Source organism: Molossus molossus, unplaced genomic scaffold, assembly GCF_014108415.1.
Source record: "Molossus molossus isolate mMolMol1 unplaced genomic scaffold, mMolMol1.p scaffold_m16_p_14, whole genome shotgun sequence".
Taxonomy (NCBI): Eukaryota; Metazoa; Chordata; class Mammalia; order Chiroptera; family Molossidae; genus Molossus; species Molossus molossus.
The window spans coordinates 20,973,119-20,999,335 of record NW_023425349.1 but is presented as its reverse complement, the minus strand read 5'-3'; the positions used below and the strand labels follow the sequence as shown (position 1 = coordinate 20,999,335).

At 43.9% G+C, this 26,217-nt stretch overlaps 1 protein-coding gene across 2 annotated transcripts; it reads right to left on the bottom strand.

Moving 5' to 3' along the window:
• Positions 1-1,686: 1,686 nt before the first annotated feature.
• On the bottom strand, positions 1,687-26,217 carry PTGR1 (prostaglandin reductase 1). 2 transcript variants are annotated; one of them, XM_036260987.1, is made up of 10 exons: positions 26,126-26,217; positions 23,531-23,646; positions 22,079-22,124; positions 20,122-20,178; positions 17,620-17,787; positions 15,211-15,328; positions 11,876-12,031; positions 9,081-9,189; positions 5,018-5,136; positions 1,687-1,945 (listed from the first exon to the last, which is right to left on the bottom strand). In XM_036260987.1, exons 2-10 carry the CDS (start codon positions 23,634-23,636, stop codon positions 1,835-1,837), a joined length of 990 nt encoding a protein of 329 aa, XP_036116880.1. In that variant the 5' UTR covers positions 23,637-23,646; positions 26,126-26,217; the 3' UTR covers positions 1,687-1,834. The 2 variants fall into 2 exon arrangements, with proteins under 2 accessions (XP_036116880.1, XP_036116882.1); XM_036260989.1 differs by lacking the exon at positions 26,126-26,217 and adding an exon at positions 25,806-25,906.

Sequence of the window (26,217 nt, the reverse complement as noted above, 5' to 3'; positions counted from 1 at the left end):
TACTATAATTTAATCCCTCCTCTCCTTGGTGGCATGATTGATCAACAGAGTGGACATCTTTATGATCCTGAATCTTCCTGTCCAAGAGCATGATACTTCCATATGTTAAAATCTTTTGTATTCCTCAGTGCTTTTTTTTTACTGATTAATTAATTTTTATTACAGATGGTTCTCCTTTTTCTCCCATTGACACCCTCCTCCCAATCCCCCCACCAGCATAGTTGTCTATGTCCACTGGTCACGCATACATGCATATAAGTTTTGTGGTTTAACTCTTCCCTCCCCCTTTTGAGGTTTGTCAGTCTCTACCCTAATAATTTTTTTAAACAACATACTGTATGTGAGTTCTGCACTTAAAAAAAAATGTTTTTAATTTATTTAGAGAGAGAGGAAGGGATAGAAAGATAGAAACATTGATGAGAGAGAAACATGGATTGGTTGCCTCCTGGGAATTGAGCCTACAACTGGGCATGTACCCTGACTGGGAATCGAACCGGGACCTCTCAGTTTTTGGGACGATGCTCAATCCACTGAACTACACTGGCCAGGCCCTCAATAATGTTTTCAAACTTTCTTCATATAAATCTCACACATTTTTGTAGCCTTCATATACATTCCCATGTGTTATCTTGTTTTGTAGCTGTTGTGAATGATAGATTTCCTTCCTTAGTCACCGCAGAGGAACAGAATAGGCTTCCCTGGAGCCCTGTACATTAGCAAAGATTATTTCTTTGATGTATTTATTTTTATTAACTTGAGAAAAATATTAATTAGTTGGTACACATGTTTATGCATTTATTGGTTTGTTTTTGTATGTGCCCTGGCAAGGGATCAAACGACCTTGGTATATTGGGACGATGCTCTAATCAACTAAGCTACCCAAACAGGGCTTGATTATTTCTCCATTAATCCTCAGATAGAGTGGAAGGGAGGAAGGGAGAGAAAGAGAGATGTCAATGGGAATGAGAGACATCGATTGGCTGCCTCCCACATGACCCTGACCAGGGCTGGAATTGAACCTGCAACCCAGGTACATGCCCTTGACCAGAACTCGAATCCAAGACCCTAACAGGCCAATGCTCTAACTGTTGAGCCAAACCAGCCAGGGCTGATTATTTCTTGTGTAATCATAAGCAATAGGGGTAGTAATCTTATGACTTTAAAGTCACCAACTTCTGCAGGGAGGTAGCTAACACTCATTGGGCATCTAATACATACTAGGTATTATGTGGGTGTTTTAAACAAACTTATAATATGTATATGAAGCAGGTGGTACTATTCTTACTTGACAGATGAAAAAAATCAGAAGTTCAAGGTCACAGAAGCAGTAAACTTTTGGACTCCAAAGCCACTATTTTCTACCATAACCCAGAAGGAGATGTAGGTGACAGGCTGTTGTTCACTATGAGATTTTCTTTTTTAATTATCCTCACCCAAGGACACTGTTTTTTTGCATTTATCTTCAGACAGAGAGGGAGGAAGAGAGAGAGAGAAACATCGATGTGAGAGAGACACATCGACTGGTTGCCAATCACACGACCCCAACCAGGGCCGGGGACAAACTGCAACCAAGGTACATGCCCTTAGCAGGAACCGAACCCGGGTCTCTTTGGTCTGCGGGCTGACACTCTAACCACTGAGCATAACCGGCCAGGGCGAGATTTTCATTCTCTATTGCTAATTACATACTGTTTAAATATACTTTATTAGGTAGCTCAAACTCATTACAACCACTATTTTTTAGATAATGAAGGCAGTATACATTTTTACTAAATGGTGAAACAAAATTAAGTAATCATCCAAAGATTCCTAGAATCTATGTGTCGTTTCCTTTTCATACTTTCACTATTGTTTTCCCCAAATTATCTCCTTTCAGCATTCCCATAAATGCAGCTGGCATGTTCTCAAATCCTTCAGTGACGAATTCCTGGTACTGAATTTTCCCCTGCATCAAAACAACAACAAATATAATAAATTAATATCATATTCTAAATGATACACACTTCTCATCGTAGCAACAAATTTATCAGGTACATCATGGGAAACTTGGAACTATAACTGGAGGTCCTGTGCTCCGTGAAGGTGGAGTCACTTGGGGGGCCTGATCCACATACACAGTGTAGGGAACAGATTACAGAGTACACACAGGAATTTAATAATAGGCATCCGATCATAGCGTAACAAGAGAAATGTCAAGGAAGTGATTAAGTAATTTCTAACTGAAAAGTCTAATGATGTAATGACCTCAGAAGAGGTGAAAATAGGTGGAGAAAGGAGCACCCTTTAGGGTGTTACCTGCGCTCATCCTGCCCAGGATGTAGCTTCTTTGCCTGTGTTTAACCCTTGAGGGGGCAGAGCCTGTTCAGCAAACATAAGTACCACGGCACCTTAATCATTTGTCTTCCCTTCAAGCCAAGATTCTTTGCATGTGTGTTTAACATTCACTTAGGAGTTTGGGAGGGAAGAGCTCATTTAGCAAGGAAGGTTTTTCATTCTCTTGCTACTACAAGGCAGTCTACTAAGTGGGACTAATGTACTTTTTTTTTTTCTTTTTCTTTTGTTACAGATGTTTCTCCTTTTTCCCCCATTGACACCCTCCTCCACCTCCCTCCATAATGTACATTTTAAAGTTTTTTTTAGGGGGTCTTATGTGGAGACCTGAGTTACTGATATCATTTTCCCCCTAATGTATTCCCGTGATGGGTTAGCACCCTTTACGGACTTATGGAGGGTCCATTTGCTTGCGGTCACTCAACTAGTAAGCAGTGAAGCTGGGATTTGAACCCTTGACTAGAAAGTCCAAGCTCATTCTTGCTCTTAAAAAGGCAAAGAACCTGGAAAGGGTTTAAAGCTACAATGCAGTTTAAAGGTAAAAAGTAGAGGATGAATACTAATATTAAATGTAATAATATGGGAATTTAGGGTATAAAATATAGGGTATGGGAACTCTCTGCACTATCTTTGTAATTTTTCTGTAAACCTAAAACTATTCTAAAATAAAAAGTGTATTTTTAAAAGGCGAGAGAAGAGAAAAAAAAAAAATAAGTAGATGGGAAACTAGGCCAATTCCCTAGTTACTTAAAACTATTATTAGGTTCACTTGGTCAGAGGGGCACATTATGGGCACCAGCCTGGTGGTTCCTTGTTGGCAGCTGTGACCATGGAAGCTCTAGGTTCGGTTTCACCAATGGGACAAAGAAGCTACACATCGGGAACTTAAACAAAACAAAACAAAAACATCAGCTCTTCCCAGCTTCCTGGAAGGGGCCCAGCCCCGCACTCCAAGTATTAGCCTGGGAGAAACGCCAACCACCAGTGGTTGCCAGAGGATCAATCAATTTCTTTGAGTCGGGAAATGATCATAAAGCCAGGAACTAGAAAGTGTGATAGCACTTTCCCCTCTACAAATTAAAATAACACATCTTGGTTATTCAGATTTCTATCGGCTAGAAGGCTACATGGTCTTGGTGGGAAAATGATCCCAGCACAGGACAAAGGGATTGGCTTCTTCCTCTGCATCTCACGGCATGGCTACTGTAGGGCCTGGAGGAGCCATGGCACAAATATATGCCCCTCATCTCTTCGACACTTTCACCTGATGTGGATGGATTCAGACGCTACCCTGGGAGCAAACAACACGCATGAACACTGCTGCCCGCCTGGGGGTTACATCCTCATGGGCGGGAGATGGGCAATACATTAATAAAGAAGTGAATTGTAGTATATGTTATATTAAACGCTGGTAATTGCTATGGGTCAACGATAAGGAGACTCAAGGATGAAGGGGAATCAGAATTAAAACAGGGTCACCGTCCAAGTTGCTTCATTCACAAGGCAGTTGTAAGCAGACGTGAAGCAGGTGAGAGAATAAGCAGTCACAGAAAGGGAGAGGTGAGGGGAAAGATTGGGCAGAGCGAAGGGAGTAAACACTAAGAAATGAAATCAGCCCTGGCTGGTTTGGCTCAGCGGTTAGAGCGTTGGCCTGCAGTCCTGAGAGACCCGGGTTCGGTTCCCGCTAAGGGCATGTACCTCGGTTGCAATTTGTCCCCAGCCCTGGTTGGGTCGTGCGGGTGGCAGCCACTTGATGTGTCCCTTTCACGTCGATGTTTCTCTCTCTCTCTCCCTCCCACTCTATCTGAACAAAAAATGAAAAAATGTCCTCAGGTGAGGATAAAAAAATAAATAAAAAAGAAATGAAATCAAAGAGGTAATGGAGGATCGCAAATAGCCTTGTAAGTTTTAGTCTCAGTGAAATAGGGAATTTTGCAGGGTCTTGAGCATAAGAATGACATGGTTTGATTTATGCTTTAAAAGACCACTGTGGCTGCCGTGTTGGGAATTGTCTGCAAGGGCACCAAGGTGGGACTAGATGGGGGCTAACACAACATCCTAGACAAGTGGCCTGGACCCAGGCGGTAGCAGTGGAGGTAGGAGGAGTGGGCGGGTTCTGGATGTATTATGAAGCCTGAGCCACCAGAATTTCGCAAGTTACACATGGGTATGAAAGAGAGAAAGGAAGGAATCAAAGACGATTTCAGGGTTTGGGGATTGAGCAACGAGAAGGGTAGAACTGTCATAACTGAGATGGCGAGGTCTATCTATGGAGCAGGTTTGGCAGGAAAGATCAAAACACATTTCATTTTCGACGTGTTAAGTCAGAAATGTGTATCCCACACCCAAGTGCAGCTGTCGAGCGGTCCGGAGCTCGGGGAGCGCGGGCAGGAGGCAGACATTCGGGAGCTGTCGACCTGCCAAAATGTAAAGCCGTGAGCCTGGACGAGCCAGCGAAGGGATGGCAGAGAAGAGGCCCAGTGACCAGTGCAAAGCCTGATGTGTGGCTTTAAGAAAGAATGGAAAGAGAGGAACTGCAGACAGTGAGTGTGGACACCCCTTCCAGGGACTCGGCAGTAAAATAGGCAGCAGTGAGATGTATTTGCAGTGGAGATTCGAAGTCTACAGTTTCCAAAGGGACCGGGATCCAGTGCACAGTTGGAGGGGGCGGCTCTGCACCTCTTACCTCCGAGACCCACTTCTGCAGTTCCTTCAGAGCCTTGTGGCGGGCATCTCCTTGCCAGCGGCTGACAATGAACCCTTCCATGCGGAGTTGCTGATAAATGATAATCTCTGGGGGCGGGCCTGTGAAGAGGAGGGCACATTTGAGTGACAGGATCCAGGGAGGCGGCCATGGTGAAAAGTCAGGCCACTGACTGTTCCCTGACTTCTTCCCCTTCGTTTCCTCCATTCTTTGCTGATCTACCAGGCTGCCCACAAATCAACAGCGCGGTGGGCAGAATGCTGGCCCTCAAACACGTCCACATCATAACTCCCAGAGCCTGTGACGTCACCTTACAGGGCAACAGGGACTTTGCAGATATGATTAAGAACTTGAGATGGAGAGATTATTGTGTATTGGATAGGTGGGCCCAATATAATCACAAGGGTCCTTGTAAGGGAACGAGGGGGTAGAGAAAAGTCAGAGACGGGAAAAGAAATATGTGATGATGGAAGCAGAGATCAGATGGAGAGGAAGATTTGATAGTTTCATGCTGCTCGTTTTGAAGGCGGAGGAAGGGGCCAGCAGCCGAGAAATGCAGGCAGCAGAAAAGGCGAGGGAACAGACTCTCCAGGAGCCTTCGGAGGGAACACGGCCCTGCCGACTCATTTTAGACTTCTGACCTCCAGAACTGAAAGACAAGAACTTTCTGCTGGTTTTTTTGGGGGGAGGGGACGGGGGGGGTCAAATTAAGAGAGCTTTATTAGCCGCGCGGCGACTGTCCCATCCTACTCAGAGGAGAGAGCAGCCGATTTCTGCTGTTTTTAAGCCACTGAGTTTGTGGTCATTTGTTAGGAATAGGAGACATACTCGGAGTCCTTGACATGCCAGGAGCGAGGCCCGCCAAAGACTTCCCAGATGGTTCCATGGGACAGACAGAGGTCCTGAAGATGACACGTTCTGCACCACTCCAGAACCCTCACATTCCCAGTGCTTAGCAGGTTCTTCTTGATGGCTTAATGCCATCATTTTATGGTGTAAAGCCATGCCCTTCTGTTCTGTACTCAGAGGAGAGGCAAAACCACTAGTGTCCACCCCTGGACTAAGCCGACAAGAGAGAGGAGATCGGGGGACTCAGCAACTCCCACGCCTGCGCCCGTCCTCGCCAGTTCAGGAAACCAAGAGTGAGCCTGAACAGTGGGCCTCACGCTTTGGTGTGTATCAGAATCGTGTGCAGGGCTTGTCGAAAGAAATTGCTGGGCCCCTCCCCAGTTTCCAATTGTGTCTATGGAGTAGGCCCCAAGAATCTGTCTCTCTCACAAGTTCCCAGGAGATGGTGATACCGCTGGTCCTGGGTTCACACTTGAGAACCCCCAGCCTAGAAAAAGCACAAGGCTACCTACCCTGCAGCCTGTTGGGTAGTACTGTTCTGTGTGAGAGAGAAAAGCTGTGCGGTTGCCTGGTCTCTTGTCCCAAGTGACCGGAGATGGAGGGAATGACACCTGAGCACAGTCTTACCAATCCAGGAAGTCAGGTGCAGTCAGGACCAGAAGCGACAAGAGTGGCAGAATCTATTTTCAGCATCTTTGATAACTACATCACTTAAGCCTCAAGTTCCCACTCACTGCTTTAAAGAAAGTAACACTAGTAGTCAGAAAAATAGGGCTACATCCTGACCTAAAAAAAACCGATGCTGCCCTGGCCGGTGTGGCGCAGCTGGCTGGGTGTCATCTCGTGCACCGAAACGTTGCCAGTTTGATTCCCAGTCAGGGCGCGTGCCTGGGCTGCAGGCTCCATGCTGAGTAGGGGGCGTGCCGGAGGCAGCAGATGGATCTTTTGCTTTCACATCGATGTTTTTCTCTCCCTCTTCCTTTTTCTCTCTAAAAATCAATTTAAAAAACTTAAAAAAAAAACTGATGCAAAACGAGTTGAGACACAAGGGTGACAGAAGAGCGTGACTTGCCCAGCTGGTGTGGCTCAGTGGTTGAGCTTGGACCCATGCACCAAGAGGTCGCCGGTTCGATTCCCAGTCAGGGCACATGCCCAGGTTGTGGGCCAAATCCCCAATGGGGGGCATGCGGGAGGCAGCCAATCGATGTTCTCTCTCATTGAGGTTTCTATCTCTCTCTCCCTCTCCCTTCCTCTCTCTCTAAAATCAATAAAGAAAAAAATTTTAAAAAAGAGAGAGTGACTCGCAAATTCTGGATTGGTCCTGCAGAAAGGGGGCTTCTTCAGAAGTCCCGCACCGACCACAGTTCTTTGGGTTATGGGCTGGAACCCTTATTCCCTCATCTTGAGAGAGGAGGAAATACTATTTCTGGGCTTGTCCCCTGATGGGAATGTGGATTTCTTTATTGAGAACAAAAGAACAAATGTGGCATTAAAGTTGGGGAAAATAATTACTTGCCTCCGAGTTATCCTGGCAGTGAAATATGTTAGATTTTCTGGAGATCACAAGCAGGGCCAAATCATAGTTGATTGAAATGGAATGGAAAGGTCAGCTGACACCTCAAAGACCTATCTGAGCAGCTGAACTTCCAACTAATCGCTTAAGAAAAACTAGATCAAGTTACTGCAGCCAAAATATTTGGCAGCACCTAATTGGACTGTGGTCAAGAAAATGCTTCCTGGAGCTTTGTTCGATTGGCAGGCAGAAAATTTCTCATGATGGTAGCTTAGCATCAAATAAAAAAATATAGATGTGTGGGGGGGTACCTAATAATAAGATTGTCAAAAACCTGGAGTTTCCTTCTCGGAGAAGGTAGTGGCTTTGATTTTTCACGGCTCGGGAAGGAATCTACAGGTTGTCCTTCCTCGGCTCCTTTCACGCTGGCCCCCCTGTCTCGGTGCACGTTGTGTGTTGCTAACGAGTGGGGCTATAAGGTTTCCATCCCATGAGTCAAGCCCATTGTAGAATGAATAACCAGTTTATTTGTGGTTTCGTAGACCCTGATAACAATCTGGAAGATTCCTTTCTTTCTCTCTCTCTCTTTTTTTTTTGGACCACAGTAAATCTGTAATCTCGCCAACAGCACAGAATTGTAGCAGCAGAAAAGGACTCTGAGTTGTTCAAAGGACCGCTTTGTCTGGAGTCTGATGCTAACAGGATTTAAAGAGTCCCTGGACCACTCAGCCATTCATTTCCCCATCTGTAAAATAGCAGTCCTGTACAACATCTCTCAGAGATGGGGATCTAACACATACTGACACTGCCTTTAGACCCTTGTAGAGATGGAGGTGGGAGGGGGTGGTCTCAGCATAAGAGAGTGAAGAAGCGGGGAATGGGGGGCATGGCAGGGCACAGGAGAAACAAAACAAGGACAATCGAGGCATGGGGGGAGAAATGCAGGCTCCTTTCCCTTTTAGTGGAAACGGTCAGTCAGGTGAGGCCAGGGTGTCCTGTTGCGCTAGGAAGCACTGCCCACGAGTGTCTGCAGGAAACGGCAGCCTGTCTTCCCCTTCACCCACCTCAAGTCACCACCTACCGTGCCCACACCTCCAGCAATATCCTGGATATCCTTAAAAACCCTGCCATTCTACCAGCCAGACCAAGGTGTTCTGTTTCTAAATCATGGCTGTCTTTTTACAGTTTTTCAGGAAATAGGTAAATATTTGATAATATTTAATAATAAGTGTTTGTTCCATATTTTCAGATCCTGTTATTTCTCTCTATAAAAATATAAGCTGATAGCCCAGCCGGTGTGGCTCAGCGGACTGAGCGTTGTCCCACGGACTAAGAGGTCCCAGATTGATTCCTGGTTCAGGCATGTGCCTGGGTTTGGGGCTTGATCCCCAGAAGGGGGTGTGCAGGAGGCAGCCGATCAAAGTTTCTCTCTCACATCGATCTTTCTATTTCTCTCCCTTCCTCTCTCTCTCTCTCTCTCTCTCTCACACACACACACACACACACACACACACACACACACATATATATATGCTGATAAATACTATTTCATGAAGAATATCAGAAAGTCTTTTAAATATTTTGATAGTCACTAAAATATTTTACATATTCTGATGCCATATCTGTGAATCTTCCCCTTGTCTACTCTTCTTATACCTGTGACCACCCACATGAGCTCATTACCTGGGGGAAGTGGGCGAGTTCTGTTGTAGGTAGAGATGGCCCCACATATAGCGATTCTTCCAAATTTCTTCATCTGGGGGATAACAACGTTTGAAAATTCTCCACCCACCTAAATAGGACAAAAAATAAACAAAAAATACATACCTCAATTTAAACACTAGAAGATTCAGGAAAATCATTCATTTACTCTCATTTCACATTACTTGTTTCAGCAGCAACAAAACTGATTGAATTAGCACAATAGTGCAGAAAATTACATTTAAAAAAAGATATTAGAAACTGGGCATTTCCATTTTACAAAAGGACCATACCTTATATAACATAAATTTTACTTTATTACATCATGAGGGTCTCTGGTCAGTTCAATAATCTCATAGCCCTACCTAAAAATTTGGAAAAATACTCAACTGACATAAAGAACAAAGTTGGAGGACTCACTACAGAGGTATATTAATCAAGACAGGTGTGAGAAGAGAAATATAGATCAATAGAACTAAACTGAGCGTTGAAAAATAAACCCTTACATTTATGGTCAATTGATTTTGAGAAGAATACAAAAGTCACTAGGGACGAAATAGTCTTTTCAACAGATGGTGTAGAACAACTGGATATCCACATAGGAGAGAATGAAAGTGGACTCCTCCCTCCCATCACCACCAAAATGAACTTAAAATGCACCACAGACCTAAATGTAAGAGCTATCACTATAAATCTCTTAAAAGAAAACAAAGAGGTAAATCTACATGACACCAAAAGCCCCAGGGACAAGAGAAAAAATAAATTGGACCACCAAAATTAAAAACTTCTGTGCTTTAAATTTTTTACAAATCCTCTCCAGAGGATATGCTTTTCACTGATTCTAGAGAGAGGGGGAGGGAGAGGGAGAGAGAGACATCAGTTGGCTGCCTCCCACACACGCCTAACTGGGGATCAAACGCACAATCTGGGCATGTGCCCTGACTGGAAATCAGACCCATGACCCTGCAGGGGACAATGCTCTAACCACTGAGCTACATTGGCCAGGGCAAAAAAAAAATTTCCTTTTGTGCTTTAAAGGACACTATGAAGAAAGTGAGAGACAAATTACAAGCAGAATAGGAGAAAACATTTGCAAACCACATAGAGTGAATCCTCATTATTACTGGATTCCATATTTGGGAATTGGACTACTTGCTAAAATGTATTTATAATCCCCAAATCAATAGTCACAGGGCGTTGCCTGGTCATCTGCAGACAGGTGCAGAGCAGGGAACGAGATGCAAAGTTCCCAGCTAAGGTCAAGCAAGGCCAGGGCTCTGCCTTCCTTTCTCAGCTCTCGAGAGGGCCGGACGGTAAGACAGCAGGAGGCAGCGTAAGTTAGTTCAAGACGCCCGGCTCTGGGGCCATTTGGATGGCGTATGAACCCCAACTCTGGGAGGATTAGTTAGTGGGGCAGCCTCAGGCAAGTTACTTAACCTTACTCTGAACCTCATATTCTCTTTTGTGAAATAAAATGGAAGTTATAGGAAGAATTGTTTTTAGGCTTTAAGGTTGTAATCTATGGGAGATATGTGCATATAGGTACATACTTTTCCTAGGAGCAATGAATGGTTCAGTGTTTGTAGTGACTTAAGAACTGCCTAGATCTGATAAGGAACTTGTATCCAGAATGTATAAAAAAGCCTTACAACTCAACGAATAACTCAGTTGAAAAATGGGCAAAGGATTTGAACAGACACTCCTCCAAAGAAGATATACAAATGGCCAATAAGCACATGAAAAGATGCTCAATATTAGTCATTAAAGAAATGCAAATCAAAACCACAATGAAATTAGCATTTCAAAACTACCAGGATAGCCATAATCAAAACGACAAATCATAAGTGTTGGTGAGGATGTGGGGATACTGGAACCCTCACAAATGAGAATGTCAAATTAGTGCAGCCATCCTGCAAAATAGTCTGGCAGCACCACAAGTGCACACGTGAAGCTGTCATATAACCCAGCAATCCCATTCACAGGTGTGCCCATGAAAAATGAAAACATGTCCACACAAAACACGCACGTGAATGTTCACAGTGGCAGTATATAATAGCCAAAAAGTGTAAATAGCTTAAATGAACACCCACTGATGAATGGATAAGTAAAATGTGGTCTATCTATACAATCTAGTATTATTTGGCCATAAGAAGGAATGAATCACTGATACATGCTACAGCATGAATGAACCTTGAAAACATGCTAAGTGTAAGAAGCCAGTCACAAAAGACCACTTTTGGGGAAAGTGGGTAGTGGATGCTAATAAGTACAAATGTGTGATAAAAATGTTCTCAAAATGATTGTGGTGACAATTGTACAATTCTGTAAATATACTAAAAAACATTGAATTGTATACTTTAAATGGGTGAAGTATATCACAATAAAGCTGTGGGTTATTTTGTTTTGTTTTTTATCCTCACCCGAGGACATTTTTCCATTTTTTGTTCAGATAGAGCGGGAGGGAGAGAGAGGAAGAGAGAGAGAGAGAAACATCGATGTGAAGGGACACATCAAGTGGCTGCCACCCTCACAACCAACCAGGGCCGGGGACAAACTGCAACCGAGGTACACGCCCTTAGCGGGAACCGAACCCGGGTCTCTCTGTACCGCAGGCCGGCGCTCCAACCACTGAGCCAAACCGGCCAGGGCTGTGGGGATTTTTTTTTTTTAAACCATATGTCCTTTCTTCATAGATTTTAGATGGAAACTCCAGAAGCATATTTCCTTGTATAGTTACTTTGTTAGCAAATCAGATTTTAAGTCTAATTTGTACTTACATTATCAAAATAACAATCATAACCATCAGGAGAAGCTTTTTTCAAAGTTTCTTCCAAAGACTGTACTGTCTTGTAGTTAAAGGCAACATCAAATCCAAGCTTTTTAAGGTAGGCAACCTTATCATCAGACCCTGCTGCTCCAACAACTTTGCAGCCCTAAGTGGGGGAAATAAATAGAAACCATTTATAAGTCACAAGCATACACCAACTCCACCCTTCTAGTCTAGCACAGTCAGAACACCCTCCGAAGTGCTGAGCACACATGAGGATACCACGATGAGCCAAAAGACCCCATAAGTGAAAATAGTCCCTGAACCAGCCGACAACCCAAGATTAACTTCAGCTTGCCTCTGACTGCCAGACAGATCTTTTCTATGTTAACATGGTTTGCAGTTCATTCCTTTTTTTTTTTTTAAATCTTTATTGTTGACTGTATTACAGATGTTCCTCATTTTTCCCCCATTGACCCCCTCCTCCCCACTCCCCCACCCCCGCCTTTTCCCACACTGTTGTCTGTGTTCATTGGTTATGCATATACATTCTTTGGTTTATTTCTTCCCACCCCCCAATCCCCCTTCTCTTTGAGGTTTGTCAGTCTAGCAACCAATTTGTTCTTCTTAACCTTCACCTTTTTCTCCCATTCCCCCCATCCCCCCAATCTGGTAACCAACTAAATGTTCTCTGTATCTATGAGAATGTTTCTGTTTTGCCTGTTCGTTTTTTTGTGTGTAGATTCCATTGTTGATAGATATGTATTCATTGCCATTTTGTTTGTTCATATATTTTATCTTTTTCTTCAAAAAGACCCTTCAACATTTCATATAATAATGGTTTGGTGCTGATGAACTCCTTTAACTTTTTCTTGTCTGGGAAACTCTTTATATGGCCATCGATTCTAAATGACAGCTTTGCAGGATAGAGTAATCTTGGTTGTAGGCTCTTGCTTGTCATCACTCTGAATATTTCTTGCCACTCCCTTCTGGCCTGCAAAGTTTCTTTTGAGAAATCAGCTGACAGCCTAATGGGAACTCCCTTGTAGGTAACTAACTGCTTTTCTCTTGCTGCTTTTAAGATTCTCTCTTTGTCTTGAACCTTTTGCATTTTGATGCAGTTCATTTCAACCTGCTGGCTTGACAACACCTTCATTTGCCTCTCGTCCCTTTATTCTGGAGCTTCTCTTCCCTTGCAATGACTTGCATGCTACCTCTTGGTGTATTTGTCCTTTAGACTATTATTTTGGCTCAGTTCTGGGACTCTCATTTCATAGACAGGCCCTCCTGGTAAATGCCCACCTTACTGTTTGATTTGGCTCAAAGCGTGAGACTAGATGCTACTTAAATGTAGAGGAACTGGAGAACATTGTGAAAAGCACTTTCAGGATGTTACTAGAGATTACATTGGCACATAAAAAGTAGCTATTCAGAAAACTCTCTTATATTCTGAATGGATCATGAAGACCAGAATATGAGCCACTGTGTACTTTCAATTAGGGGAAGTAGGGTTCATATATGTATCTGTACAGACAATGACTGCTATATACTTTTTCTATTCCTTCATCATTCAAGAAAAAACTCTTGCAAAAGCTCCAACCTTGTCCTTTTTCCTTCAAGACTTATAAATTCACAAGATGATATGACCTCAACACCCCCTTCATACAGATGATTCCCTCACCTATTAATTCCAGCCCATGCCTCTCTTCTGAGTGACTTCCAAATCAGTACTTCTAATAACCTTCACATGAATACCCTGGAGTCAATGTATCCAAAATGGAATTTTTTTTTCCTTGCTTATTACTTGTTGCTCTTTTTCTATTCTCTATTGTAGTGAATGGTATCACACAGTTATCCAAACCTGAGACAAGTGGGTCATAGAAGATGTGTTTCTCTCCCTTCCTACCCATATCCAATTACCAGGTTTAATTGTTTTTTACCAAACATCCTTAAAAGCTGGCTCTGACTTCTAATCTCTACTGTCGATGCATGACAATTTCTGTCTGAATTAATGTAAGGGTCTCCTAATTGGACTTCTTCTCCCTAGTACTTTGTCCCTGGGAACTATGAACCGAGGCCAAAGTGACTTCTCTAAAATGCAGAACTAATCATTAAGGATTAAGGATTAAGCACCAAATTTTTAGTATGGCAGTCTCCAGTGGGGTTTCTAAAAGAATAATAGGTTTGAGGGTAAGTCCTATCAAACTTTTGAAATAAATATCCCTCATAGTTTTAAGAAGACATTTAACATTTGATTATTGGAAATATTACTAATTCATTTTGTGAGTCTAGCATAACCCAAAGGTAAACACTGATAAATTTAGAACAAAATAACTTCAAACCCATCTATAATTATAGATGCAACGATTCTATTCAAAATTTGATCAAATAAAATTCAAAGGTACAAATCCATAATGTACCATAGGTAAATAAAGCTTATTTCAGGAATCCTAGAATGGTTCAATACTGGAAAACAAATATAATTCACGAACTGCAAAATTAACCTGATAAATGCTGAAACAACATTTGATAAAATTTAACATCTATTCCTATTTATTTATTTACTTATAAATAAATCCTTCCTGCAACCTCTATGGTAGCCTCATCTTTTATTTATATTCTAAGCTCCCATTAGCACTAGAGACCAGCCTGAAACCTTGGCTATTGCTTGTAGCCCTGTATTCATCTGTACTCTATCTACCTCTTTCCCTAGGAACTAGGTCCTGAATTCTGCATCCCAGCCTCTGGGCAAAGGATCAGCTAAGCCAGATCACCTTGGAACATTCCTGCTGTGTGACATATCCTGACCGTGTCTGAGCTGCCTGCTGCTGGTGCCCATCACATCAGACACCAGCCCAAATCGGAGCCAATGTTTCCATGTCCTAACTACCTCCCAGGAGGTGGTGGGTTCTCAAGCCATGGCCCCACCACTCTGGGCTGCCTGCCGTAGCCTTTAAACCAAACCCATGGGGCCATGTGGGTAAAGACTCTTAGTTGACTGATCGAAAGTCCTTCCTTCTATTGTTGGGGCAATCATAAAGAGAGGAGGTAAGGCTGTAACACAGATGTGAGCAAAAACTATGAAAGCGGTAATTGTTTATTATAAACTCACTACTCTAGACAGAGGCCAGATATACCTTGGTAGCTACCGTGTTGTCAGATCAGGTCACCTTTGCTACACCATTTTCCTCATTCGCCCATTTCTCAATCATTCCCAAGCTCCACCTTCTAACAAGATCTACAGGACTGAGCTCTGAGACTAGGGCAGGTGTGCTGTGTTCACGGCCGCATCCCAGGGCACACTGTGGTGCTGAGTGACGCTGGCTCCCGGAGGAAGACACTGACCTTGATCTTAGCTATCTGCCCCACGACAGAGCCCACGGCTCCTGCTGCTGCATTGACCAAAACTGTTTGTCCACCTTTCGCACCACAGATGTCGAGTAGGCCAAAATAGGCTGTTAGGCTGAGGAAAGAAAATTAAGGTTATGTGGGTAGATTTGTTGCTTTCCTATAACTCATTCAAATACACCCCCAAACACCTTCTCAGCAGCCCACTGCCATACGTCTGGGTAAAAGAAAACAATAGGAAATGAGTATTACCAGCCACTGATGGTCCTCCTCCTTCCGCCCTCTCCCCTCCCCGAAACAGAAATAAAGACCATGGGACTAGGGTGGGAATGGAGAGTTGGCTGGAAGGGGGCTGCATCCTGTCCATCACCAGGTCAAGTCTTGAGGGGTAAAAAAAATTAGGTCCCCCTTTAAGATCTAAGAATAGACGGCTTATGCCTCGTTCCCATCTAAGTCCTGGTGAGACGGTGAGCTTCATGGGAAAGTCTGATGTCATCATTGTGCCATAGCCACAGAGCAGATACAATGGTGTGCGGTGTCTAGGCATGAGGGGGTCAGAGAGAAACACCTTGAGTTTCTCATGGCTCCAGAACAGTATGGGAAAGCTTCTGAAACTTCCTTATTTCACCCCAAGTGGAATGTTGAAGTTATCTCGTGGGGAAAGAACAGCTAGGCCTGCAAGGACCAGCTCAGGCAGTATGATGGAGCGAGTGCAGAGACCACCACACCTCGTGGACGGCCACTGAGCACACTGGCCGAGCTCACATCCGTGTTTCTCTCCTCCCTCCCTCTCTCACTAAAAAATCAATAGAAACATATTTTTTTTAAAGTATAAAAAAGATGCCCTGATTGGTTTGGCTCAGTGGTTAAAGCATCGGCCCTCAGACCAATGAGTCACAGGTTCAATTCCGGTCAAGGGCATGTACCTCTGTTGCGTTCATCCCTGGCCCTGGTTGGGGTCGTGCGGGGGGCAACCAGTCAATGTGTCTCTCTCACATGAGTGTTTCTCTCTCTCTCTCTCCCCCTCCCCCCTTTCTCCCACTCTATCTGAAGATAAATAGAAAAATATATTCTCGGGTGAGGATTTTTTAAAAAGTATGAAAAAGAAAAGGAGGGCATGTGGGAAAAGGGAGGAAGGGAGGGAGGTAGGCAGGAAGGAAAAGATTACATAACGTAGTAAAAGAGCAGAAATAAGTGAGTTCCAGGCTAGAAAAGTGTTGGGAACTCCAAAAGGAATTCAGTCACCCTTGCTTCTCCAGGACATAAAATGAAACTTGAGGTCCAAAGTGCAGTCGGGCTCTGGTCGGTTTGGCTCAGCGGTTAGAGCGCCCGCCTGCGGTCCGGAGAGACCCGGGTTCGGTTCCCGCTAAGGGCACGTACCTCGGTTGCAGTTTGTCCCCGGCCCTGGTTGTTCGTGCGGGTGGCAGCCACTCGATGTGTCCCTTTCACATCGATGTTTCCCTCTCTCTTCCTCTCTCTCCCTCCCACTCTGTCTGTACAAAAAATGAAAAAATGTCCTCGGGTGAGGAAAAAAAACAAAGTGCAGTCGGGCCCTGGAGAGTAGACACAGGATAAAGTGACTAGGGGTCTTCCTGAGGGATAGGAAGAACTTCCTGAGGCCAAGAGACACCTGAGCACTTTAAATCTGTGCCAAGCTGAGAGACTGCACAACCATACTTGTGATTCTTTTTCGTTATTTAAAGTCCCGGTCTCCTTGCCCCTCAGGAAACTCAGAAGTGTATAGGGAAAGGTGAGGAAGGATATAGATGCAGAAAACCAAGGTAGGTTGAACTCTCTTTTCAGTTTTAAATTCTGAAATGGAGGAAGAGACGGTGATGCATGAAGCTAAGACCCTCCTAGGGCAGGAGGAGCTAGTACCTTTGTGTTCCCATAGCCAGCTGCTAGAGAGGGAGCACGCCCCACCTTGCTTCTCACTCCGCTTCCTCTTTGTGCCTGAGTGTCTCTGACCTGATCTGCCCTCTTTCCTTTAGTTTTAAGGCTAACCCTAGCCTAGCCCACTCTTCTTCCATTCACAGTCTCACCATCTTCTCTAATCAGCTTCTGATAATGTCTTGTCTCTTCATTAAAAAAAAATGTTTTTATTGATTTTTTTTTTCTTTAGAGAGAGATGAAGGGAGAGGGAAAGAGAGATAGAAACCTCACCGAGAGAGAAACACTGATCAGCTGCCTCCTGCATGCCCCCTACTGAGGACAGAGCCTGCAACTCTGGCCTGTGCCCTGATCAGAGAACGGAACCGGTGACCTCTTGATGCATGGGACGATGCTCAATCCACTGAACCGTACTGGCTGAGCTTGTCACTTCTTATCTCCAAGTTCTGGACAAATCATTTTGGGAATCCAGAGTGTCAGGCATTCAAACAAATGACATATACCCACAAAACTCACCCTGGCATGCCAAGTGTTCCCAGCGTCAAAGACAGAGGTAATGTGTCTGGCCAATCTGCAGACACCTTCTCTAGTTGTTTTCCATCAGAAATGGAGTGTGTTGTCCAGCCTGAATGAGCCAATACAACAGTCCCCGTTGGAAAGGCTGAGTTTTTACTTTCCACAACTCTGAAAGATAAAGCACAGTAGGACATGTAAAGCCTTTGAAGAGGATTGGGATGCTGTGTGGTTGGTGCACACAAAGAGCACGGAGGTTGATAGTCCAATGAATGAATACCCTACCCACATCTCTCCAGCTTAATTCTTAGCCATTGAGCTCTCCTTCTGGAGAAAAAATATGGGCCATCAGAAAGGAACTCTCTCAACTGATCCAGCATCTGTCCTAACCCATTTCTCTTCTCTCTAAGCAAGAGGTGTCCATTCTGTGTCCCAAGATGCCCTAGACACCAGCTGCTGATGTTCATCAGGGGCCACTCTCCATTCCTTAGCCCTTCCTCTCTCCTGAATCTTTAACACTTGCCTCTCTGTTGTCCCTTCCCCTCGGTGCTTAAGTATGCTCAACTCTGCCATTTTACAATCCCATTTCCTCCCTCCCTCCTCCCTCTCCTCTTCAATTCCCATTCACTTGATAATCCAATGCAGCACCCATACTGTGCCTCTAAGGTCATAACAACTCCCTGATAGAAAATCCAGTGGACACTCTTCATTCATTATCTGATTTTACCTTTCTACTGTATTCAACACACTGGATCACCCCAAACTCTTCCCCATTGGTTTCCAGAATTTCTTCAGGCTTTTTACCTTCTCCTCTAAGCTTCTCCCACTTTTTTTTTTTTTTAATGTTTTTATTGACTATTTAGAGAGAGGAAGGGAGAGAGAGAGAGAGAGAAACATCAATGCAAGAGAGAAACATCAGTCAGCTGCCTCCTGCATGCCACCTACTGGAGATTAAGCCTGCAACCCAGGCATGTGCCCCGACCAGGACGGGACAACACTCAGTCCACTGAGCCACACTGGCTGGGCTAAGCTGTTCCTTTTAGTCTCATTTGCTGATTCCCTTTCTTCCATCGTCACCCACTCTTACTATTCTTTATTGCCTCCCAGATCATAAAGTTATATAACATACATTTATTTAAGAAAATGTAAAACATTTAAAATAAAAATATCACCTTTAGTCCTATGAAACAAAGATAACTTGTAGTATTTTGGTGTATTTTATGACAATCTTAATATATTTTTAAATGTGTGTATATGTATTTACATAACTGAAGTAATTTTATTTGTTTTGTAACCTAACTTTTCTCTCTCAACATTACACTAGTCTATATAACTTATACTTTTTCTCATGTTAGTAAGAATCCCTCAAAAACTGTAATAAATTTAATTATTTCCCCATTATTAGACATGTAATTTATTTCCAGTATTTTTCTTAATGTAAATTATACTTCAATTTATATTTATAAATAAGAATTTGTTATTTCCTTAGGCAGTACTTCTCTAAATGGAACTACTAGGGTAAAGATGAAAAGACCTAAAGGAAAAAGAACAAGGACATAAAAAGGTAAATCACAGAAGAAATTGATCATTAATTTCCAAAAAGAATGTCAACATCACTAAGAATGAATGAAATGCAAATTAAACCAGGCACGAAATATCAACATAGTCATCTCACATGGCCAAGGCTGATGGTAAGCAATGAGCATGCAGGTCTGGGCACACGGGTCGTGACTATGACCCTGATAGCAGTGGATACTCATACAATCATTGGGAAGGGCAACTTATCATCATATCTTCAAATTAAAAATGTGCATCTCCTTTGACCTAGAATTTGTACTTCTGGACATTTAATGTAAAACATTATTTTTCCAAGTGGTCAAAGAATACACAGATACACACATATAAATGCATACAAGTTCCTTGCAGAACCATTTGTAGTAAAAAAAAAAAAAAAAAAGGAAACAGTTATCAGTAGTGGATTAGTTAAATGGCAGATAACAATGGCATAATTTGCAGCCATTAAAAGATATTTATATACTACCAACAAAGGATATCTATAACATTTTGAGAAAAGCAATTTGCTGATGGGCATTTAATCTTATTTTTTAAAATGATAAATATCAGTAGTGTACTGAAAAAATTTTGAAATATTCATACATTAAAAACAGTTATCTCTAAGGTTGAGATGATGGGGAAACTTTCATTCTTAAGATACAAATTTTGATTTTTTACAAAATAATTATGAACTGGACAAATACTTTTTTTTTTTTTACTAATTAAAAGTAAGGATAGCAAAGTGAAGTTGAAACGATGACAATGTCACAGCATTTCCTCCCTTCCCATTAATCAGGAAAAGGGTAGAACTCCCAAGTTGCTTTGAAGATCAAACAATGAGTGAACCATACAAGCTGAAGAAATTGTGAGAGCAATGGACAGAGACAGGGCCCAGCAGAAGGTAAAGTAGAGACATATTTTCCAAACAGTGGGATAAATAGAAATAACTACCTGGCCACTTGCTCCCCCATCATCATATCACCCTCCTTCAATTTGTTGGCCGCCAACCTGGGGAAAAAAAAAAAAAATCCATGTTTGATACGTAAGAGTATCTGGGAAAAACTGTCTTGAGTTTCAGGCCAGATGGAAAACCACTGGGGTGTGTGCGGAAATGGAACTCAATAAGTGAGGGCAGTACAACCGGGTGCATTGTGGGAGGAAAGCTGCTACAGAAATTCTACGCCGTGACCCCCCAAAGAAGCATTCTGATAATACGTGTCTACGAAATGAACCTGAGGAACTTGCCATGATGCTCAATTGTGGGTGCGTTTCTACCAATGACTTTAAAAACATAACCCAGGCACCACTGGATACTTGTTATCCCAAACACTAGCTATGATATTGTGATTATGTACAAGAAAAATACATATATTTGGTCTGTGTCCTTGTTTCTGGCACAGAGCTCCTAAAACTCAGAATTTCCTAAGTGGCGGGAGCATCAAAAGTGTCTTCTGTTATGTTAATGAGGTGACTTTGGGAAAAAGTCTCCAACTAAGGATCAGAGTTGAAGTTAGAACTTTCATTCCCACCCGCACCCTTCACCTCCACGAAGGGGAGAGGAGCTGGGGGTTGAGTCATTCACCAAAGGCCAATGATTTAATCAACCATACCTATGTAATGAAGCCTCCACAAAACTCCAAAAGGACAGTGTTCTGATAGCCTGTGTCCGTGAACACGTGGAGGTGTGGGGAGAGTGGCGGTGCCGGGCGTGGAAGCTTGGAGCCCTTTCCCCATACCCTGCCTCTGCATCTCCTCCACTTGGCTGTCCCTGGGTTATGTCATCTTAGAACAAACCAGTGACTCAGTGAGTAAACTGTTTCCTGCTCTAGGCAATTCACTGAATCCAAGGAGGGTGTTGTTAGAACCTCCGCTCTATAGCTGGTTGACCAGAAGCACAGGTAACAACCTGGAGTTCCAATTAGCACCTAAAGGGGGGTGGACAGTCCTGTGAGCCTTTGATCTGTGGGCTCTGACATTATCTCCAGGTAGATAGTGTCAGAATTGAGTTGAATTGTAGGCACTCAACCGGTGTCTTAGCTTTCAATCTCTATTAATCAGTTAGGAAAAAAATTATGTAAAGGAAGCATGACTACATTAATTACTTAGGCACGAAATGACTCAGGAGTTTGTGGTGTATGAAGGCTTTAATTCTCTCCCCTCCCTGAGTATTTATGGAGTACACAGTTTGAGTCAGCTGCAGATTACCGAAATTAAAAGAACACAGGTAAATAGAAGGCAAGGAAATATACTCTTAGTCTTAGCATCTTTCTCTACTCGAATTATTTGCCAGTAATGAAATGGAAAAATTGAAGATTGGTTTCTTTTTTCTTTTCATTTTTCTGGACGCAATTCTGGCGAGCAACGAGAGGCAAATTGTGGACATTAAGATAGGAGATGATTATAAAAAAAAGGGTCCGGGGTAATCCCTCACCAAGCTTCTCTGACCTTTGCCTGCAAAAGATGAGCACCCAGACATGTAATCACTGACACTGTACTGGGAGAATCAGGGGGAAATGACTGAATCAGTTGGATATTTTAAAAGATGAACTGCTTTAAAATAGGGTCTACCGCATAATGTAAGATAATTTTATTTATTTATTTGATTTTATGTTTTAATCCTCACCCGAGGATATTTTTCCATTTACCTTCAGATAGAGTGGGAGGAAGGGAGAGAGAAGAAGAAAGGGAGAGAGAAAGAAACATCGACGTGAGAAGGACACATTGATGTGAGAGGGACACATCGACTGGTTGTCTCAGGCCCCGAACCCGACCAGGACGAACCCTAACCCACGTACCTGCCCTTGACCGGAATTGAACCCGAGGCTCTTTGCTTCACGGGCTGATGCTCTAACCACCGAGCCAAACCGGCCAGGGCACAATATAAGAATTTTTAGGAGGGAAGTAATACCTCATGTATGGGTCCACGGTGAGGAACAAAGCTTCCAGCAGGACCTCTACAAAAGAAAGCATTCCATAGGCGATGAGACACTCCAGGCCTGCTGCCTCTGTGGCCACTGACATTCTAAACCAACACACCTCAGTGCTGCGGGGCTGCCCTCACCTGTGCCTTCTCCTGGAGAGACAAGGACTCGCACATTTGGCCCAGTCCAGCCAGTTGTTGTTGTGCATCATCATCATCATCATATTTACACAGCACTCCATGCTTTTCATGGATGATTTCATATGATATGCTCAACAATTACTGTTTCCATTTTATTTATGCTCATGATCAGTAACTTGCCTAGGGCCGTATTTGTAACCACTACGCTGCAGTGCTCACATAGGGCTGCATTACCAGGGCCAGTTAGAATTTTTGTTTTTTTGGTACGTGCCCCTAAGCAGGAACTGAACCCAGGACTCTCTGGTCTGCAGGCCAACGCTCCAACCACTGAGCCAAACCGGCCAGGGCTGTCAGTAGTATTAAAGATATGCGTGTTGCTGGCCTGACCTTTATATACACATTCTCTGGAATTTTGAAACTGAGCCCTAGCTATACCAATTTAGATGGGACTGATAAGTTTGTCAAGCTACTTGATTGCATTCCTTTTTCACAAAGCCAAATATCCCTTGCAGACATTCCTTAGAGTCTGCTCTACAAAGCTAATTTCCAAACATGTTATGAAGTGTGTTGCCATTTCTCTCCCTTAGATTTCTTTGGGTTTAACGTGACCATTCAGTTCCCCCAAGTGGACAGGAGGCTCCTCAGTGAAGGATGAGGATTTCACCTCCTTGACTCCTCACAGGGACAGTCTGAGCTCTGCACACAGACTATCTCTACCCCACAGTCATTGTTGGGTTCACCAGGCCAGAGAGGAAATCCTCGCGTGTTCTGGACAAAGTCCTGAAGGATAATGCACCCAAGCACGAGTTTCAATTACCAAGATAGAAGAGGGGTTCTCCAACATGACATCGAGGCTTCACACAGAGAACTTTGAAAGAATCTCTGTGGCAGATTGCAAAATGGCCACAAATAACCTCCCATCTCTGTGTGAGAACCTCTTCGCCACTCCTCCCAACAAGAAGTCTGTTTCTCTATCCTTGATCTGGGCTTGGCTATGTGAGCAGCGAATTTCAACCTTTGACAAGTTTACTAGCAAACATGATACAAGTGCAGGTTTGAAAAGTACTTGCACATGGAATTAGCCGATTCTTGCTGCTCTAGATTCGGGAGACCACTGTGGAAATAAAGAGCTCAAACTAGCCTGCTAGAAAGGCCACACAAAGAAGAACTGAGGCCATAGAATTGTGTACTAATAAATGATAGTTGTTTGAAGTCACTAAGCTTTGGGGCTAGCCTGTTACGCAGCAAAGGCTGACTGACACAGTCTCTTTCAACTCAAATTATATGATTATGACTTACCTCCATTTTTTAAGGGTGGGAGTTCAACTGTCTTCAACTCAAAGTTACCACTTGTAGGGTTGCCTTCAAAGTGTTTCTTCAAGGTCCAGCTCTTAGCATGAACCATCCTGAAGCTCCTAGAACATAGTAGTCAAATGTCAGGAAGTAACTGGATTTTTATGGCTCCCTAGCCATGGCACTGTGGCCAGACAGCGGAATGTACCCGTCATCTATTTCTCATCATTATCATTTAGCATCTATCACATTTACTTAGCATTCACTATGTTTTCGTTACTGTGCTAAGCACTTCATATGCATGATCTCATTTTATCCTCAAAACTCCCCTATAAGATAGGCACTATTATCATTGCCAGCATACAGCGTACAGAAGAGAAAATGGAGGATTCTGTGGAAATCTTCAAGGCCAGGAAAAATGTAAACCAACACAAAAATCCTTCCCAGCCATCACTGAACAACTACCCGGTGTGCAAATATTCTGTTTCTTGCTGCACATGAAACGAATCCTAAGAAATAGCATCAAACACAAAGAACCAACCAGAAGTTTATGCGCATCTTTTAAATGGTGAGAGCAGCGAATTTCAACCTTTTTCATCTCAGGGCACACACAAACTAAATGCTCAAATTCTGCGGCACACCAAACATGTACACAACATTTTTTTCTGACCTGACCCCCCACCCCCAAAAATCGGTATAATTTTGATTCTATCACACAGGATGGCTATTGTTGTGTTGGCTGTTGTCCTTTTTTCAACTTGACAATCTAAGGGAAAAGAGGTCAGTGCCCCAAACTAAACAGTCGGGTATTGGATGTTTTAAAATTCTAGTGGCAACTCAACAAAAGGAAGACAAAAAAACCCAATTAAAAAATGGGCAGAGGAACTAAATATACACCTCTCCAAACAGGACATACAAATGGCTAAGAGACATATGAAGAAATGCTCAACGACACTAATCATTGGAGAGATGCAAATTAAAACAACAATGAGGTATCACCTCACACCTGTCAGAATGGCCGCCATCAACAAATCATCAAACAAGTGTTGGCGAGGGTGTGGAGAAAAGGGGACTCTAGTACACTGCTGGTGGGAATGCAGACTGGTGCAGCCACTATGGAAAACAATATGGTGTTACCTCAAAAAATTAAAAATTGAACTGCCATTTGACACAGTGATCCCACTTCTAGGAATATACCCTAAGAAGCCTGAAACACTAATCAGAAAGAATATATGTACCCCCATGTTTGTAGCAGCACTATTTACAATAGCTAAGATCTGGAAACAGCCCAAGTGTCCATCAGTAGACGAATGGATAAAAAAGCAGTGGTACATATACACAATGGAGTACTATGCAGGCGTGAGAAAGAAAGATCCTTAGAGATGACACGGAGGGACCTGGAAAGTAGTATCCTAAGCCAAACAGAGAAAGACAAGTATCATATGATCTCACTTATTTGTGGAATATAATGAACATAACAGTCTGAGGAATGGGATAGTCCCAGAGACGTGGAAGTGGGGTACAGACTGACAATCCCCAGAAGAGGGGGTTGTGGGGGAGAGATAAACCACAGAACTTATATGCATGTGTGCATGAACAATGGACATGGACAACAGAGCTGGGGACAGGGCGGGGAGGGAGGGGGAGGGGGAAATCAGTGGGGGAAAAGGAGAAACATCTGTAACAAAAGAAAAATTAATTTAAAAAAATTCTAGTGGGGCACCCGTTGAAAATGGTCTGGATAGATAGAACAACACATTGTGACAGTCTCGAACACTTGAACACAGGTGCTGCCGTTCCCCTTAGTTTTCGGACGGGTGTTTTCTTTGGCACCAAACAAGCAATCAAGGATTTGTTTGGATTTAAATTTGACCCCACACAAAACCGAGAGAAGACCGTTCACGCTGCTCTGAACTGCCCTGCATCACGCGGGAACCGCGCCTTCCCATCCGTGCAGCAGCTGCGGGCGCCTGGCGGGCGATTTGCGTCCCCAGCCCTGGTCGTGGACACTTGTGGCCGGCAGGGGGCGCTTCCGCATTGCAAGTGGAGCGGTCGGAGCGGACCCAACCGCAGCCCTGCTGTTCCCTCTGGTTTCTTCTCCCAAAGTGGCAGCAGCTGAGAACTCTGAATTCTCCGCAGCCCAGCAGCCCCTTGGAAAGGGCCGGGCCGCAGAGGGGGGAGCAGTTCAGCGAGCATCCCACCGACCCGCGGAAGGGGGCCAGGTGTGTACCCCGTCCAGGCACACTTGCCCCAGGCTCCCACCTCTTCGCCCTGCGCATACCGGTGCCAATTAACGGAACTCCGACCGCAGCCTTGCCTCTCCTTCCACACTTGTCGCGGTCCCGCCAGTTCCCCGCAGCAGCCAGCCAGCCTGTGCCGCCGACATTCGGTCCAGGCCACGCCCTCCCTCCCGCACCGGCTTCAGAGCTCCCCGAGACCTGGCCGGGACCCGGGGCATCGGAGCATCTGCTTCGTTTCCCGGAGCGCATGCGCCCGGAGGGTATTCAGCCAAAGGAGGGGGACAGCAACACGCAGACGCTCCGCAAAGGGGGTCCGGAACTCAGCGGGGAAAGTGCGGCTGGGGTGGGGCCCTGTACTTACCCGAGCCCGGAGGTTCCACTAGCTAGAGAAGGAGATTACTCAACCCAGCATCCAGGGTGGGGATTTAAGTACCCTTCCAGGGAGGGTGGGGC

What these genes read in the sequence shown, in the direction of transcription:
- PTGR1 (XM_036260987.1), bottom strand. Translation starts at nt 23,636, where the DNA reads ATGGTTCATGCTAAGAGCTGGACCTTGAAGAAACACTTTGAAGGCAAC. An exon ending in ATGGGGGAGCAAGTGGCCAG is followed by an intron (nt 17,788 to 20,121) that starts GTAGTTATTTCT and finishes TTTATCTTTCAG; the next exon opens with AGTTGTGGAAAGTAAAAACT. An exon ending in AACTCGCCCACTTCCCCCAG is followed by an intron (nt 5,137 to 9,080) that starts GTAATGAGCTCA and finishes TCCTCTTCACAG; the next exon opens with GCCCGCCCCCAGAGATTATC.